Source organism: Pundamilia nyererei, unplaced genomic scaffold (assembly GCF_000239375.1).
Source record: "Pundamilia nyererei isolate P.nyererei 1_Seehausen unplaced genomic scaffold, PunNye1.0 scaffold00045, whole genome shotgun sequence".
NCBI classification, from domain to species: Eukaryota; Metazoa; Chordata; class Actinopteri; order Cichliformes; family Cichlidae; genus Pundamilia; species Pundamilia nyererei.
In genome coordinates, this window is record NW_005187446.1 from 3,030,878 (window position 1) to 3,046,288 (window position 15,411).

The following is a 15,411-nucleotide window of genomic DNA, read 5'->3' on the forward strand; positions in this document are numbered from 1 at the left end:
CAGCTGAACATGAGAGGTTTTTGGACCAATTTTGTGTTCTCCATTCTTTAAGCACCGGTTTAAGCACCGGTTTGAGCACCGGCACCGTTTCAAAAGTACCGATTTGGCACCGGTATCGGATAAAACCTAAACGATACCCATCCCTAGTCAAGACTTAATTTAGCATGCCATACCAAACCCTCACCAGTTCAATGCACCAGCCGACCAACAGAGCCCGCTGCACGGTGTCCTGGGTAAGCTGGGAGGGCGGGACAAGCTCCCTGAGTGAGCCAATCACAGAAAGGCCTCGGTTCCTCTTTCCTCCAGGAGTGTTGTATACCAAAACCTCAAACAAAAACACATATGAACATCTACATATCATTGTCCCCCTCTGCTAAATGAAAAAAAGAGACCAGTCATACATACTTACCTCTCTCAGTCTTTTCAATGCGTCTGCCAGCACGGGATCTGTAAAGTCTCTCTCTGTGAGCTCTGTGACGAGCTCCTCAAACTGGTCTTCAAACAGCTGAGGGTCTGAAAGCAGAGCCTTCTTGTTGTGCGTCCCATTGCAAACTCTGTCTCCCTGCAAAGACGAGATGCACAGCAGGTGAGAGGTGTTTCTTGGCCCGAGGGGGGACACGGTCAGCCAAACGGTCCGGATAATTTTATGGGCACTGGAGACCCAGCTCAGCAAGCGTCTCATTACCCTTCAACCGTGCAATTGTGCCGACCAGTAACAAACGTTTCTATAGGTAAAGGTAAATCACATGGTTGCTCCAGATGAGGATCAACCAGGTGACTGTAACACTACCAGGTTACTTTAACACTACTAGGCCATGGTCTATCCGGCAGAGTGGATTAAGCTAAAGAGAAACTATTATTAGCTAGCTAGTTCCGTTATCATGAAAAGAAGCGTTTGCTGACTTTAGCTTACATCGTTTTCCTTCATTCACTCTGTCTTCTAGGCTAGTTATAACATAACGAATGAAAATGTTTCTTATTCATACAAATGCCTTTACTCACCATAATAACACCGCCCTGTAATCCCAGACTGCACGATGTAATACAGTATAAAATGCCGGTCTTCACTTTCTCAGTCTTGTTGTCAAACTGGAGTCTGTGAACGTCTCCCAAAACCAGGATATCAGACTGTAGTTTGCTGTCACGCTGCTGTCTGTTTTATTACACCGCAGTCGAACTAAATGTCCCAGTGTTCCTTGCGAGTGGGTAAATATGGGCGGAGATTTTAAAAGGCTCCATTTGACATTAAGGGGTTTCATTGGTTTGGTGCATCGAACCAGGATGGGCTTTCACAATGGCTAACCAATAGGACTTGAGAAGAGGCGGAGCTTAAGTGGGGTGGCAAGAGTGGAGAGAGGAGTATGATGAAGCAAATGAAGAAATTTCTATACTGCATTATAGTACACAGTAGTATACAGTATATAAGAAAATTATATGATCCTATTCAGTACATAGATAATTTCGATACTGTATTTTTAAAATAATATATTATATCCTAGTTTGTACTTATATACAACACAGGTATTTTACAGTGTCTTGAGCCACTCCTCATTTCTTTCTATTTTGCTTGCATGGAGCAAGTAATTTTTTAAAGTGATCTTGAGCAATAGCTGAAGCTTTTTTAAAGGTTTGTTTTTCCTTGGACATTGACCACCTTTTCATTAATTTTCAGTCCAGTCATTGTATCTTGCCATTTTGAGATTATTATTATTATAAGTGGGCGATTGTGGCTCAAGAGTTGGGAGTTCGCCTTGTAATCGGAAGGTTGCCGGTTCGAGCCCCGGCTTGGACAGTCTCGGTCGTTGTGTCCTTGGGCAAGACACTTCACCCGTTGCCTACTGGTGGTGGTCAGAGGGCCCGGTGGCGCCAGTGTCCGGCAGCCTCGCCTCTGTCAGTGCGCCCCAGGGTGCTGTGGCTACAATGTAGCTTGCCATCACCAGTGTGTGAATGAATGGGTGAATGACTGGATATGTAAAGCGCTTTGGGGTCCTTAGGGGCCATTTACCATAAATATTACTTTATTTTATTGTTTGTTAATCCAATTTAATCTGACAGAATTCAAGCATAAAAATGCACCTAACGCATGAGATGAACCAATGTTGTGTCTACACATACCAGACAACTTGGCAAAGAAACAGTTTTAAATTGTATCTTGAGGCTCTTTGTTACTTGCAGTCTCTTGGAAAAAAAACACAATTTGTTCTTATTTCTTAAGCTGAATCTGGAAAACAGGTCTTTTGATCCAACATTCAATACCATTTGGAAAGTATCTGATTTGGTTAAAAACTTATTTTTTTCAGCACGACAGTGAAACCAAATACACTGCCAATGCATTACAAGCATACCTGGATAAAAAAAACACACACATGATTAGTCATGGACTGGCCTCCTCAGAGCCGTGGCTTTATGTTGATAGAGAATTAAATGAAAAAGCAGCCAACACACCCAAAGAAAAGATTTGATTGTCCTTCTAGAAGCATGGACAACAATCCTTCAAGACTACATAAGAAATTATAAGAAATCTTGCCTAAGAGAGTTCTGGCGCTGTTGTACATTTAATATTAGCTAAATAATAGCTGCTTAAAATTGACCTTATACACTGTATTTCCATTTATGTTTGCATATATTTCAATAAAACACTGAAGCTACTTTACAGTTTACTAGCAAAATCTAAATAAATGAGGAGTTGCTGAAGACTTTTGCACAACACTGCATTTTGTCTATCATTTATTTCATTTCATGAAATACATTGACACTGCATTTAAAATCTGGAATAGGTGTCATACTTAGATTACATTTATTGTTCAGATCTCAAGGCTCTGTCCTGTTAAGCCTGCAATACAGATATACATTTCTTGAAATAAATTATGCTTTATGCAAGACAGGAGGTAGAAACACAGCTCAGTGCCTTTATAGGTGTATGCATGTGCCTGTAAATGTGTATGTGTGTAAATCTTTAAACTTAGATACATACATATGAGTGTATCCAAAATGTGCCTTTACTGATACGTATTCAGTATCATCACTTGGTGAGCACACCAGAAAGTCTTTCTAAAGAAAAAAAGAAATCCAATCTGATACAAATATATTATTACACTTCAAAATTCAGTACCCAGAGCTGCCAGACCCATCATAAATTCCCTGTCATGAGAGTATCTGGAAGATTTTCTTTTTGTTTTGTCATTCAACTAACCATCAGCAACCCATAGAGTCCACAGGGAAATGTGCTAACACATTTTGTGAAGCCTGACCACTTAATCAATTCATCTGTACATTTACTGCGAGAGACTCTTCATATCATCGGAGTACAAGTTACACCTATTTATCTTACAGGATCAAGCTGCTTTAGCCAGTGTCACATATTGAAACTCGATTAAAATCAAATTGGATACAGAGGCATGTTTGGAGCCCGTGGGAGCGCTGCAGATCCTTGTCCTTAGAGCTAGCTATTAAAACAAATACATTGTAACTGCCGACTATCACAGGTCTTGGGTGCAAGGGGAGGAAAAAAAAGGAAGCATAGTCAAAACATGCAGATAAAGACATTCTGAAGGACATGTTACTTAATTACACAGACAGTCAGGATTCAATGCACAAGGTTTCTGCTGTATCGCCGGTTGTAGCAAAACATGCGCACGGGCAAACGAAATGACCGTGTCCAGGGGCCACCCACAGAGAGTACATTTCACAGGCTGAGCCTGTGTCTGTGGCGTGCACTAATGTCAGTGTCTGAATGCTGGCTGCCTTATTTTTCGAAGGCCATCGTGTAGGTGGAAAAAGTGTGACTGAATTAGAAAAACACAAAATTAGCAACTCAGTAATGTGAAAGCATTTCTCATGTGTTGTCTGTTTATCTTACATTGTACTCAGCTGACTATATGATGATGCATTTTGTTTAATCAATGGAAGACAAAGTAAGAGCTTTCCTTGATCACTTCACCTGAGCGATCCCGTGAATGAATAGCAATGTACAAAAGGGCCAGAAGCATATTGCAACCCATTGTGTAACAGACTGAGATTAAAAGTAAGTGTAAGTAAATCTGAATGCTAGTTGAGTTCCATTTCCAGTCAGAGTTAGGAGCTCATTGGTGTGGCAGAAAAGATGCTTCTGGTAGGTTGATCTTGGCCAATAGGTTCTCTAAAGAGAGCCCATCAGAAATAAACATCTACAGAGCACTGCACTGCTGTTGATCTGTGAGGGAGCTCTAAGATGTTGTTCACATGATAAAGAGCACCACTAAGTAAGGCCATTTGCACAGCTTGCTCCAAGAAACGGAAGTGAATAAGAGACAAAGGAGGGAATAATATCTCAATAGGCTTCTAGATATTTCCCCCTACAGCCTTGTCATCTTGCGTGCCACCTATTTTCCTCCTCCACCCCTCCTTCACTCTCCTCTTCTTTTCACAGTGCAGACTCTGAGTAGAGAGCTCCCGATGACCCATGTGGTGCATGAGGTGTCACTAGTCGACGCAGTGACGCTGAGGAGGAGAAGCTTAAATCTCCACAGCTGCGCAGGTGGATCCCTTCAGGCGCCCGGCTGCTGTAGTGTCGGTTGTGACGACTGTCACTGTGGGAATGGTGATGTCCGCGTCGATGAGGATGATGGGAATGATGGTTGGCTTGTCCGCGGCTTGTGCTCCAAGGCGTTCGCAACACCTGAAGATATTTTTATGAAGTTGTGAGAAAGGGCAGAAGGTTTGCTGCAAAGTGACATAACAGCGTAATCAGGACTTCTTTTTATACCTGCTCCAAGGGCAAGTGGTTGGCACCCTCAGCTCCACTCCTTCTCTTAGGTCCCTGCCCTGCGCTGCCAGCATGCTCAGATGGGGGTGCCAGGTTACGTTTGGAGCGCTGCAAGAAGCGAGCCACCAGAACCCGAGTGACCTGACGGAAACACAAGGAGATCAGAGAATGAGCAGACTGCACAGCCATTCATATTTGCCACCTTACTGCTCCTGTAACTTCCTTCAAGAATTTTTTTGACTTGCCTTAAGGTCTCCGAGAGAACGGTGGCAGTCTTTAGGTAAACGTAACGGTGAAGTGGGTGCAGGTTTGGAGGGGACCTGCACCCCCGTGGCTGCTAATTTGATGCTGCCTTTTCTGGGCAGAGCAGCAACCGGAGGCACAGAAGTGCGGGGCAACAGACACGCTTCAGAGGATGGGCCTTTGCATAAGAAGAAAAAGAAAATGTTACATGCAGAGCTATAATATCCTTTTAGCTGATCCAGCAGCAGAGTTGCCAGGTCTGTGTGACAAAACAAGCCCAATGCCAAGTCAAAAATATCCTTAAAAAACAGAAACAGGCACAGAGCTGTGCAGACCATTATAGCAACTTGCATAATGCTGATCTGCAGGGGGCTAAGTATGAATAAATTATCTATCTATCCATCCTCCCATCCAATCCCAGCTGTCATAGGGCAAAAGGCAAGGTACACCTTAGAAAAGTTGCCAGGGGCAGGCCCATTTACTTGATTTAAAATATGGATCTCTGTTCACTCTAGACATTCAGCTAATTTCACCCAACCAGCAGACAGAAAAACAATGTGACTGCAGCAGTATATAGTAGTTGCAGTCTGATTGGCGAGATGCCACAGGAAAACTGTAGATCCCTCTACAGTACAATATGTGTTGATATTTTTATTCTTGCTGTATAATCTATATAAATAAAGATGTAGGCAGAGTCCAAGACAAAATTGCAAACCAAAAAGTCCTGAGCTGATAGAAAAACAAAATGGTGAAAAACAACCTTGACATATACTTAGAAAGGTTGGAAGTGAGGGAAACAACATACAGGTAGACATAGCTGAAATTTAACAGCTAAATTACAAACATTCTGACTTTTGCTGCATAAAAAAGCAGATGAAACAGCTGCAAAAACACAAATATTGCTGCTGATGATTCAAAGAGGTATAGTGTATATAGACTGTAGGAAGTGCTGCATGGTATTACAGAATGTACCAGACTGTCCCACTGACTAGACAGTAAAGAGCATACTATTTAGTGTGTCTGATGGAATAATCTCCCATAATAAATTAGACTACCTAAAATCGTATGCCTGTGATAGTGACATTAAGGCCTGTATCATGGATAATCATGGATTATTGCATTTTTCCATGACGTACTGTATCCATGACTTTGCTGCTTGAGCATCCATCCATTGGGGTCTGTCCTTTGAAAAAGAAAATGCAGATAAGAAGGCACATTACTGTTTCCACAAAGTGATGTCATTTATCAATATGTAATCAAATCACTGCTAATTTTGATGTTCTGGAAAAGTTTCATAAATCACGTGCACATGGGGCTGGATCTCCATGTCTCCTCTGAAGCGTACGTTTCCAGTCGTTGCTAAGAGGCTTTGATGAATGAGGGCAATTAGCGGTAAATGAGCTGAGCTATGTCTGATCAAAACAACTGAGACATGATCTCTTTTGGGGTTTCTCCTTCTAATTAGACAATCTCAAGTAAAGAGGAAGAAAGGATGACAGAGGTGGTGATGAAATGCAGCAAAGGTTCAGCTCTTTAACTAAGAACATTTGTACATCACACTGCCTGATAAAGTTTATCTCATCTTTAAGGTCCATAGGAGTGAGCTCTTACCTGTGTCTATAGATGCCTTGCTGCTTCCAGAGCCAAAGTCAACTAGAGAAATGTAAGTTCAGACAGGTTATGGGATCTATAAAGCTAGTTTAAGACATGTGTTTACGTTGGTGTCTGACTTACCTCTCTCAGTTGAGGAGCCCAGACCTGGCTCACTGTGTGACCTCACAAGGTGTAGGAAGCCTTCCCGGTCTTTTTGTACATTCTCTCCATCTCTTTCATTCTTCCCAGCTCTCCGGTGAAGATACAGGGGTTGGTGCAGATGGGGTTGCTCACTGGTAGCAGAGGAGGATGAGGTAAGGGGAGCAGAAGAGGCTGGGATGGCTCCTTGGACTGAAGGGGTGGAGGGGCGAACTCGAATCTCTGGGATCGAGGATTGGTGTTGAGAGGTGCAACTCCCTCCTGCTTCCAGCTGGGAACAGCTACTAGCCAGGATGGTCTGGCGCCGCAAGACTGGAGACCTGGATGACAAAACCGGAAAATGCCAAAACATATGTTGGCATGTGTTTGCAGTTTCAACTTCTGATTTTAACCCAGCATCGGACGTTTGCACTCACCTGTATGTGGTGGTGGCTGTGCTGGGTGAGGAGCAGGAGTTGGACCGCTCTCCTCTGAGGAATCGCCTGGATCTCGGCCCTCCTGCCAGAGGACTCTCTGGTGTTTGACACGGTGGGCCACCTAAGTTGATATACTCCCTACCATCTCCTCCATCTCCACCCTCACTAGCGTTCCTGTTACGCCTCTCCCCTTGGTTTCTCAGCCCAACCTCCAAGAGGCAGGAGTCCTCAGAGGGGGAGGAATCATCAGGGATGTCCACAATCTCTGACATTAACAGAGATCCACTGTCCATAGACACTAAGAAAAAAAGGTAATCCTTTATTATGTAGGGAAAATGTTACATTTTGATTTCATTTATAGGACTTTTTAAGTAATCTAAGAAAACTCCTTACTATACCTCAGCAATAATATTGTCAGTAAAAATTATGACTTAATGCTTTTTTGTTTTCTGTTGTACAACACTGCACAGAGTTTGTGGAGTTTTAATGAGCTTGAAAGCGAAAATTTGATATGACCACCTTACTTCTTCAACATAGCCTGAAATCATTTTACGCGAGCTTTCTTGGCATTTATTTAAGTAGTGTTCAGGAATAGTTCTAGGATTTTTGAGGGACATTCAAAGCTCTTCTTTGGCTGTTGGCTGCCTTTTGATCCATTTACTGTCGAGATGATCCCAAACTGCTTCAGTAATGTTGAGTTCTGGGCTCTGAGGAGGTCAGCCTGCAATTGAGTGTTCCCTTGTGTGTTTTTCTATCCAGGTGTGGTTTCACTCCATTGGCAGTGTGTTTGAGATCATTGTCATGCTGGAGAATGAGCCGTTACCAATCAGAAGTTTCCAGTTGGTGTTGCATGGTGGATCAAAATTCTAGGGTACTTCTGTGTGATCATATTTTCATTAGTTTTGGGAAGATCACCAATACCTGTGGCTGAACTGCAGCCCCAAACCATCGCAGAGCTTCAACCATAATTTACAGGCAGCTGTAGATCATTGTACCCAACCTCCTCTGTACATATTGTTGATGATTTGAACCAACGACTTCACATTTGGATTCATCACTCAATAAGACCTAATGCCACTGATTTTCTGTCCAGTTCTTGTGTAACTTGGCATACCTCAGCCTTTTGTCCCTGTTTCCTTTGCTTAACAATGACTTCTTGACAGCCAGACTTCCACTGAGACCATTTCTGATGAGGCTTCACTTCTCTTTGGGAATCACCTTGTTGGTGGAAAAATATTGTGTGAACAAATGATCAGTTTTTTTTGTGTCAGGCTGTTAATAACAAAGTGTCTAAAGACACAGTTAAAAATGGATTCTTTGTTAAGTTCTCTGTTATGTGCAGATACAACACTAGTTCATCCCTTGAATTAGGAAGCTTTTCATGCCTGAATGGTCAGTCTTAAGAGGCATGATAAGCATAACCTTAACCCTAACCCCATAAATAAACATTAATCTGAAAATGGTCAGGTAGAAACTGGACTGAAAATAAGTGGCAAAGGAACCAATCCTCAAATAAACACTTTGCAAGAACTTCAGAAAGCCTGGAGAAATATTCCTTATGATCACTGAAAAAAAAAGAGACAATATGTGGCTCCTTGGAGCAAAATATAAAGAAATGAGAGGTGGTGCAAGACTTTTACACACTGCTTTATGTTTCATTTTTAGTTTGTCTTAATTTGAAATATAGATCTGATTAATTCAATATATTTACTGTCAGTGAATACTGATTTTAGTACATTGCTGACATTTGAAAAACGTCACTGACAGATGAGGTTTAACACTTGTGTTTAATCCAATATAAAATTAACCACACTTTATTTTTATTTTTATTTCTTTCTTTACTCTATCATGTAGTTTAAAAAAAGTATCTGTCCATCTTGTGGCTGTAGAGATGTCGACCTTTCTGTTGAATTGCACTAGATGGCACTTGGCTTGCAGTGTACAAAGGAACAAAAAATGGAAGAAAAGAAAAAAACAACCCAAAAATTATGTAATGTCATAACAACAGTACTGTCCCATTTCTGAAATTATGACAAACAAAAGAAGAAAAAGATAGACAGAGTTCACACCAGTCATATTTTTTAATAGCAGGTTAACACTGGTGTACCTAAATCATCTGTTTGTGTACCGGTTTAGAACAGAGTATTATTAATATGATTAGTAACACCTATATTAAAATGCTACCTTGTATGGTTTGAAACTTGCTTTAATTAAAATATGTGTATTAATGTTTTGGTCTTTTTACAATCATGTAAGCAAGCTGTTACATCCAGTGAAGACGTGGGAGTGTGTGGGCGTGGTGTTGTCCTCTCCCTTTCCTCCTCCTTCTTTCTTGCCCCTCCCCTTGTCTCTCTCTGTCCCTGCCTTCTCCTTTAGGACACACCTGCTGCTCATTTGCCCTTGTTGACCACCAATTACCCTCAGAGGTGATATAAGCTGGAGGGGAGCAGTGTGGATGTGGGAGAGACTTCTGGTGGTTTTCCCCTCTGTGCTGGTCAGTGTGTGATACTGGTCAGTGTGTGATACTGGTCAGTGTGTGATACTGGTCAGTGTGTGATACTGGTCAGTGTGTGATACTGGTCTAGGTGTGGAAAAGGCCTGCTGTGTGTGGCTCTTTGTGAGTAGCTCTTAACTGAGCAGTGGTTTTCCTTAAGTGTCGGTGGCCTCCATTATTTTGTTTGGCCTGCCTAGTAATTGCTAATAGCAGCGTTGCTGTCTTTTTCTGTTGAAGCCTTATAGTTGTTTTCTTTGTTGAAGTGGTCACCATCTCTTTGGGTTGGACTGTCTGATTTATCATTAAAGCAGCGTTGCTGTCTTTTTTGGTTGTTACTGTTTATATGAATATTGAGTTAATTGATTATAATAAAGATTTATTTTGTGTTAAATACCTCTGCCTGGCGTTCTTTTCATTTCAACCCGGATCCAATTGTTACCGTCCCCCACCCTCTTCGCCTACACAAGGCTAAATAAAAATCTGTATATTTGGTTTGGGAGTGAAGTACCCCTTCAAGTTTGGAACTAGTTTTTAAAATGATAATTATGTTGATTTTTAGTAACTTTTTCTAATATTTTTTTAATAATAGTTGTTTTTTAATATTCCAAATGCAAATGGCTCTGTAAAACATATATTCCATTAGCTAACCTTCTCCACTGAAGGCGGTGGAAGTTCCTCTCTCTCCAGACAGCTCAGTGCCGTGGGGGTCAAACACTGTGGCCTTGATAGTCACAAAAGACAAAGATCAGCTTCTCACTAAGTCCATCACACAAACACATACAAGTACACACATACTTACCTGGCTGGCAGCTCTCTGTCCCATCACAGCTTCATAAGGAGGAGGGCAGTCAGTGGGGTAGAGGGGAACGGGGCTCTCCATGGAGCCATTATAGGTGATGCTAAATGTGGATTCAAAAATATCAATCATTTGGTTTTACAAAATGTAGCCTAATCATGTAAGTGAATGGCTACTAAATGTCGAACACAAGTGATATTGATGCATTTTAAGTGCATGTTTAGTACCTCTGAGCATCTGTCTCAGAGCTGCAGGTGTACTCAGGAGGATAATAGGGGGGTGGAGGGATGGGTGGAACAAACTCCTCAAAGTCCATGATGTTGGTCAGGAAGGCATCCTGAGGAGTGGTGCATTCTGGGTTGACGGACCGAGAGCGATGTGGGGCCAGCTGGGCAGGAATAAAAAATTGGGTACATCTTTAAAAGATACAGTGTTGTGAAAAAGTATCTTCTATCTTTCTGATCTCTTATTTTTTGGCATATTTGTCACACTTACATGTTTCAGATCAGCAAACAAATTTTAAAATTAGACAAAGATAACCTGAGTAAATACAAAATGCAGTTTTTAAAGGATGAATTCTATTATTAAGGGAAAAAATATGCAAACCTACCTGCCCTACGTGAAAAATTTGCTGCAGTATTTGGACGACTTGCCTTAGCTGAATGAACCATGAACTCTGCTCTCTATCAGAAAATCCCGAAGGACAATGTCCAACCATCATTTCATGCCCTGAAACTCAATCACACTTGGCTTATGCAGGAGCACAATGATCCAAAACACACCTTAATGTCCATCTTTGAATGGCTAAAAATGACAAAATTAAGGTTTTGGAGTTGCCTAGTCAAAGTCCAGACTTAAATCCGATTGCGATTATCTTAAACAGGCTGTGCGTGCTGGAAAAACCTCCAGTGTGGGTGAATTAAAACATTTCTGCAAAGAACAGTTGGGTCTGATGGCGAGTTTGAAAAACTCATTGCCTATTACTGCAAACGGTTGATTGCGGTTCTTGCTGCCAATGGTGGCACAACCAGTTATTAGGTTTCAGGCAATTACTTTTTCACAGAGGGCCAGGTGGGTTTGGATGTTTTATTCCCTTAATAAATCATTTAAAAACTGAATTTTGTATTTGTTTGAGTTATCTTTATCTAAATGTTTAAACATTTTTCAAAATCAGAAACAGGTAAGTGTGACAAATATGCAAGAAAAGAAATCCGGAAGGGAGCAAATGCTTCTTCACAGCACTATATATTTTCTAATCTCTTAAGGCAGCAGTCCAGCACATTTGCAGGGTCCACATTTTAAATGTAAAATGTGCTGAATCTGTTCCTACCAGGTGCAGGAGGTCCAGGGAGAATATGTGGATACTGCAGGTCACGGTGGACAGGGTACAAATGATGGTGGAGAGAATGCTGAGACCACACGCACTGAACAAAAGGTCCTGTAGAGACGATGCATTCAAAAGAAAACAAAATCTTAGTTTGTGTAATCTTTTATGTGGAAAATGGATTTCCAGTGTGGTCAAAAAATATTCTACCTACCTTCAGCTGTTTTCTGACTGAGTGGCACCCATTATCCTGGTTGAGGACCAGCTTTTCCTCATCTGTGGAGCAGGGGTCTGTGCGTGCACAGCACACACACAGACCATTTTCCACCTAAACACATTGGATTGGTGTAAAGCACTAATCGGTAGACCAAAAGTGGATATTTGCAGCTATTCCTGTCACGTTTTCCATGCATCTAAGCATGAAGGTAGAAGACGAAGCTTGCATAATATTGCTCACTGTACCTGGCAGGTGAGCATGGACTTGACCATCTGTGCATTCTGACAGGACAGCATTGAGCCAGCTAGACTGAGTATCACACACACTGCAGACAGCAGCATAAACAGTGACACCTGTGGAGATACACAGAGATGACGTTTGAGTTAGAGCGTGGCATTCAACCAAAGACCACAGCAGGATATCTCATGGTTCAAGATGCTTTCAACCAGAATAAAGAACATGTTAAATGAAAGTGCCTGTTTTAGATCCTGGTCCTGTTTTCTGTCCTGAATGCACTGAAATCTTAAGCCTGCTAAGTGTTTTACTTCATGTGCACAGTGTAATCAAAATATAAAATATGATAGATTTTTTCATGCAGATATAGAATTGTTTAAACCACATAGTGACAAAACACCCCAGTACAAAGACCCTCAATTATCAGTTATGTAAGAATGCACATTTTAAACTCCCACTTTTATGCCAAAAAGGATGAAAAGTTTGAAATTCTCAGAAAGATTTGATGCAATGTGCTACACATACCACCAGCGTCAGAGGTCTCCTCCATGAGATTATTCCAACAATCCCCGATGCCACCACCTGGAAACAAAAAGCATGTGCACCATGAAATACCTCCTTTAGTATATCTGCTGTAACATACTGTTGTTTGTTTTCAGTACGAGTTACACTTACAAAGAAACCAGCCCAGAATGGACAGGACTGCCTTACGCGGGGAGTGGTGGTGAAGGCCATGCTGGTGAAAGAGAAGGCCAGGACCATTGCTCCCAAGCCCAGGTGGCAGAGCCCCAGGTAAAGGAGCAGTCGGGCTCCACCAGGCCCCCGGCCAGACATGCCCCTGCGGCTGTCTGACCAACCCCGGGACCCAGAGGCTGAAGCCACGCTGCTAGAGTCTGAAGGTGAAGGCATGTTTGGCTTGTGGAGGAGGCAGGGAAAGGGTTTACGCTTACAGCAGGTTCATAAGACAAGTTGTGTGGGCAGAAGCACAGGAGAGCAGGAGAGAGAGAGACATAAATGCTGGCTTCAGAGCTCTGCTCTGTCACAGTTATGCACCAAATTCTCCACTGGCAGGTTCTGCGCAATGTCCCATGGTGCACACTGTAGTCCAGCCAGTGAGTCCAATAACTTTGTCAGCAGAAAGTTGAAAAAATGAGCTGCTACCACACAGTCGCAGGCACCATACTCACCTCATCTGATGTTTCAGCTTTTATACTTTTAAGTCCACACAGCGTCTCTTTCACCCCACTCAGTTCAGAAGCCAATGTAGCTTATATAGTACAGTCTACGCCATTCTGCTGCCCAGCCATTCTTTGATTACAACGCTAACAGGCAAACTGGGCAATTCGTTTTCCTTTTAAATCTTCACATTATTGCTATTATTACTCATTTGCTTTTTGCTGCTTCCTCCTCTCCACCTCCTCTCGTCCCTCTCTCCCTCCTCTAGCCCGTGGCATTGCGGTAACTGGAGACCCGAGCAGGCCGCAAATTCTAAAGCATCTCAGAGATAGCAGCTGTTCGCTTGTAGTTTTACTCCCAGCAGAGGCGGCATGTGGGGGTCAGTCCGTGCGTCCAGTCTTGAGGAACATCATCTGAACATGTGCGCTCCCCTCCCGCGACCTTTTTATCAGCTCCTTATCCTGTCACGGAAGAGAAAAAAAAAGACGGCGAGGAGATCAAAACCCTAAGATCACCCTAAGACTAATTAGCTATCCCGGCATGAACAGGAAATAAATGTTCCATCGATTTTCAAACTGCACCAAAATAGCAGCCAGGCTGGAATATTTACCAGCAGACTATCTATCTTTGTTAACTCCACCTCGGAGGTTTTTGCGGCGGTCCACACAAGCACCTAGACCCCCCTCCTCCTCCTCTTGTTCTTCCTCCTCCGCCGCCTCTTTCCTCCCTGCAGTCACGCGGGCATCCCGTTCAGCCCGTGTGTTTGTGAATGTGTGTATGTACCCCCGACGTTTACCTCACAGCATTTCACCAGACATCACACCAATACAGCCGCTTAGCCTTCCCGTGCCCCCTCATAGCACAGCAACTTAAGTTTATCTTTCATTATCGTGTTTGCTCGCCCCTCCCCTCTGCTGCCCTCGCATCTCTTCCTCTGTTTCCAAGTCGAGCTGTGACTCTGGCAGAGGAACGGATCGTGTTTGCAAACCACAACCTGCCCTATACGTGATGACAAGGCACGCAGAACGTGCAGCCAACTCGGTGATGCGGCAGAGAGCGTTAACACAGTCCTGGTGCTGATGCTGGGAAGGAGGGGTGGTTGCCTAGCGACAGGATCCAGCTTTTACTGCTGCAGCGACGATTAAAACAACAACAACAACACACACACAAACCCGAAGCAGTTGCTGTTGCTGTTGGCAGGAGAGTTAAAAAAGAAAGAAAGAAGAAAGAGAAATAGACGGTAGCAGAGTTTCTTTGTAGTGAGAATGTGTGTCCTGTAGGTGGCTCGTCTAAAACAACCAGCGATGTGTCTATCATATGTAATGTTTCTTGTTCGTTCAAAGACCCTCATAGTGACTAACAGATCTCGGTGTCAGATTCTCAAAATAAATACTACGGGACTTACAGGACGTTACCATTATACTTGGATGATAGATTTTCACAGTAAAAGCCCTAATTTTTTTGTGTGTGGAATGTCCAGTATGCTTTAACCACAGACGAAATAAAAGATGGATATATCTTCCAGGTCGGAAAAACAAAGCCAATGTGGAAGTGTTGAATACTCTGAGAAGGTGATAACTTTCAAAAACACTTCCAGTTCTATAGAAGTCACAAAACTGCTTTCTAACTTGAACTCTGCCAACAGTTTCCTGCTGAGTTTAAAGGCTTGGCCACTCATGTGGGGTCGTATTGAATAATAATAATTTTTAATGAGTGTATTTTGTAAATCGTTGTCATATTATGTCTCAAAATAAATCTGTGGTGTGAAACCACAGCTCATTGGCAAACAATTTCTTAATCTCAAGTCCTTAGCCAATGAGCACAGTTTCACAGTCAGTCATCACATCGCATCATTTTTCTTTTTCTTTTGGAAACCAAGATGGTGATAGCAAATCTCAAGGCTTCACAAACCAGTGGGTGATGTTATGGTAGCTATGTGCATCTTTTATACTCACTATGGCTTAAATGCATTTGAAATTTCCAAAATAAAAGCCCCCCCACTCAGGCATGTCAGA

The 15,411-nt window shown here is 42.5% G+C and overlaps 2 protein-coding genes across 3 annotated transcripts in view; both read right to left on the bottom strand.

Moving 5' to 3' along the window:
* Nucleotides 1–1,203, bottom strand: part of fdps (farnesyl diphosphate synthase (farnesyl pyrophosphate synthetase, dimethylallyltranstransferase, geranyltranstransferase)) — a 5,672-nt gene extending 4,469 nt beyond the window's left edge. Inside the window, exons 1-3 of one of the 2 annotated variants that reach the window (XM_005732084.1) lie at nucleotides 1,003–1,203; nucleotides 410–562; nucleotides 185–325 (exon numbers count right to left, since the gene is read on the bottom strand). In XM_005732084.1, the coding sequence (XP_005732141.1) occupies nucleotides 185–325; nucleotides 410–562; nucleotides 1,003–1,005 (297 nt within the window). In that variant the 5' untranslated portion in view covers nucleotides 1,006–1,203. Of the gene's footprint in view, nucleotides 1–184; nucleotides 326–409; nucleotides 873–1,002 lie in introns of those variants that run through there. The other variant, XM_013910579.1, reaches the window with a different exon arrangement.
* A 1,516-nt stretch (nucleotides 1,204–2,719) lies between these two features.
* fam189b (family with sequence similarity 189 member B) lies at nucleotides 2,720–13,618 on the bottom strand. The gene is made up of 14 exons (XM_005732085.1): nucleotides 12,896–13,618; nucleotides 12,746–12,802; nucleotides 12,232–12,339; nucleotides 11,984–12,097; nucleotides 11,776–11,883; nucleotides 10,673–10,833; nucleotides 10,449–10,548; nucleotides 10,298–10,370; nucleotides 7,156–7,453; nucleotides 6,722–7,059; nucleotides 6,599–6,640; nucleotides 4,990–5,165; nucleotides 4,745–4,885; nucleotides 2,720–4,657 (listed from the first exon to the last, which is right to left on the bottom strand). The coding sequence occupies exons 1-14, from the start codon at nucleotides 13,127–13,129 to the stop codon at nucleotides 4,403–4,405; spliced, it is 2,205 nt and encodes a 734-aa protein (XP_005732142.1). The 5' UTR covers nucleotides 13,130–13,618; the 3' UTR covers nucleotides 2,720–4,402.
* Between the last annotated feature and the right edge of the window lie 1,793 nt (nucleotides 13,619–15,411).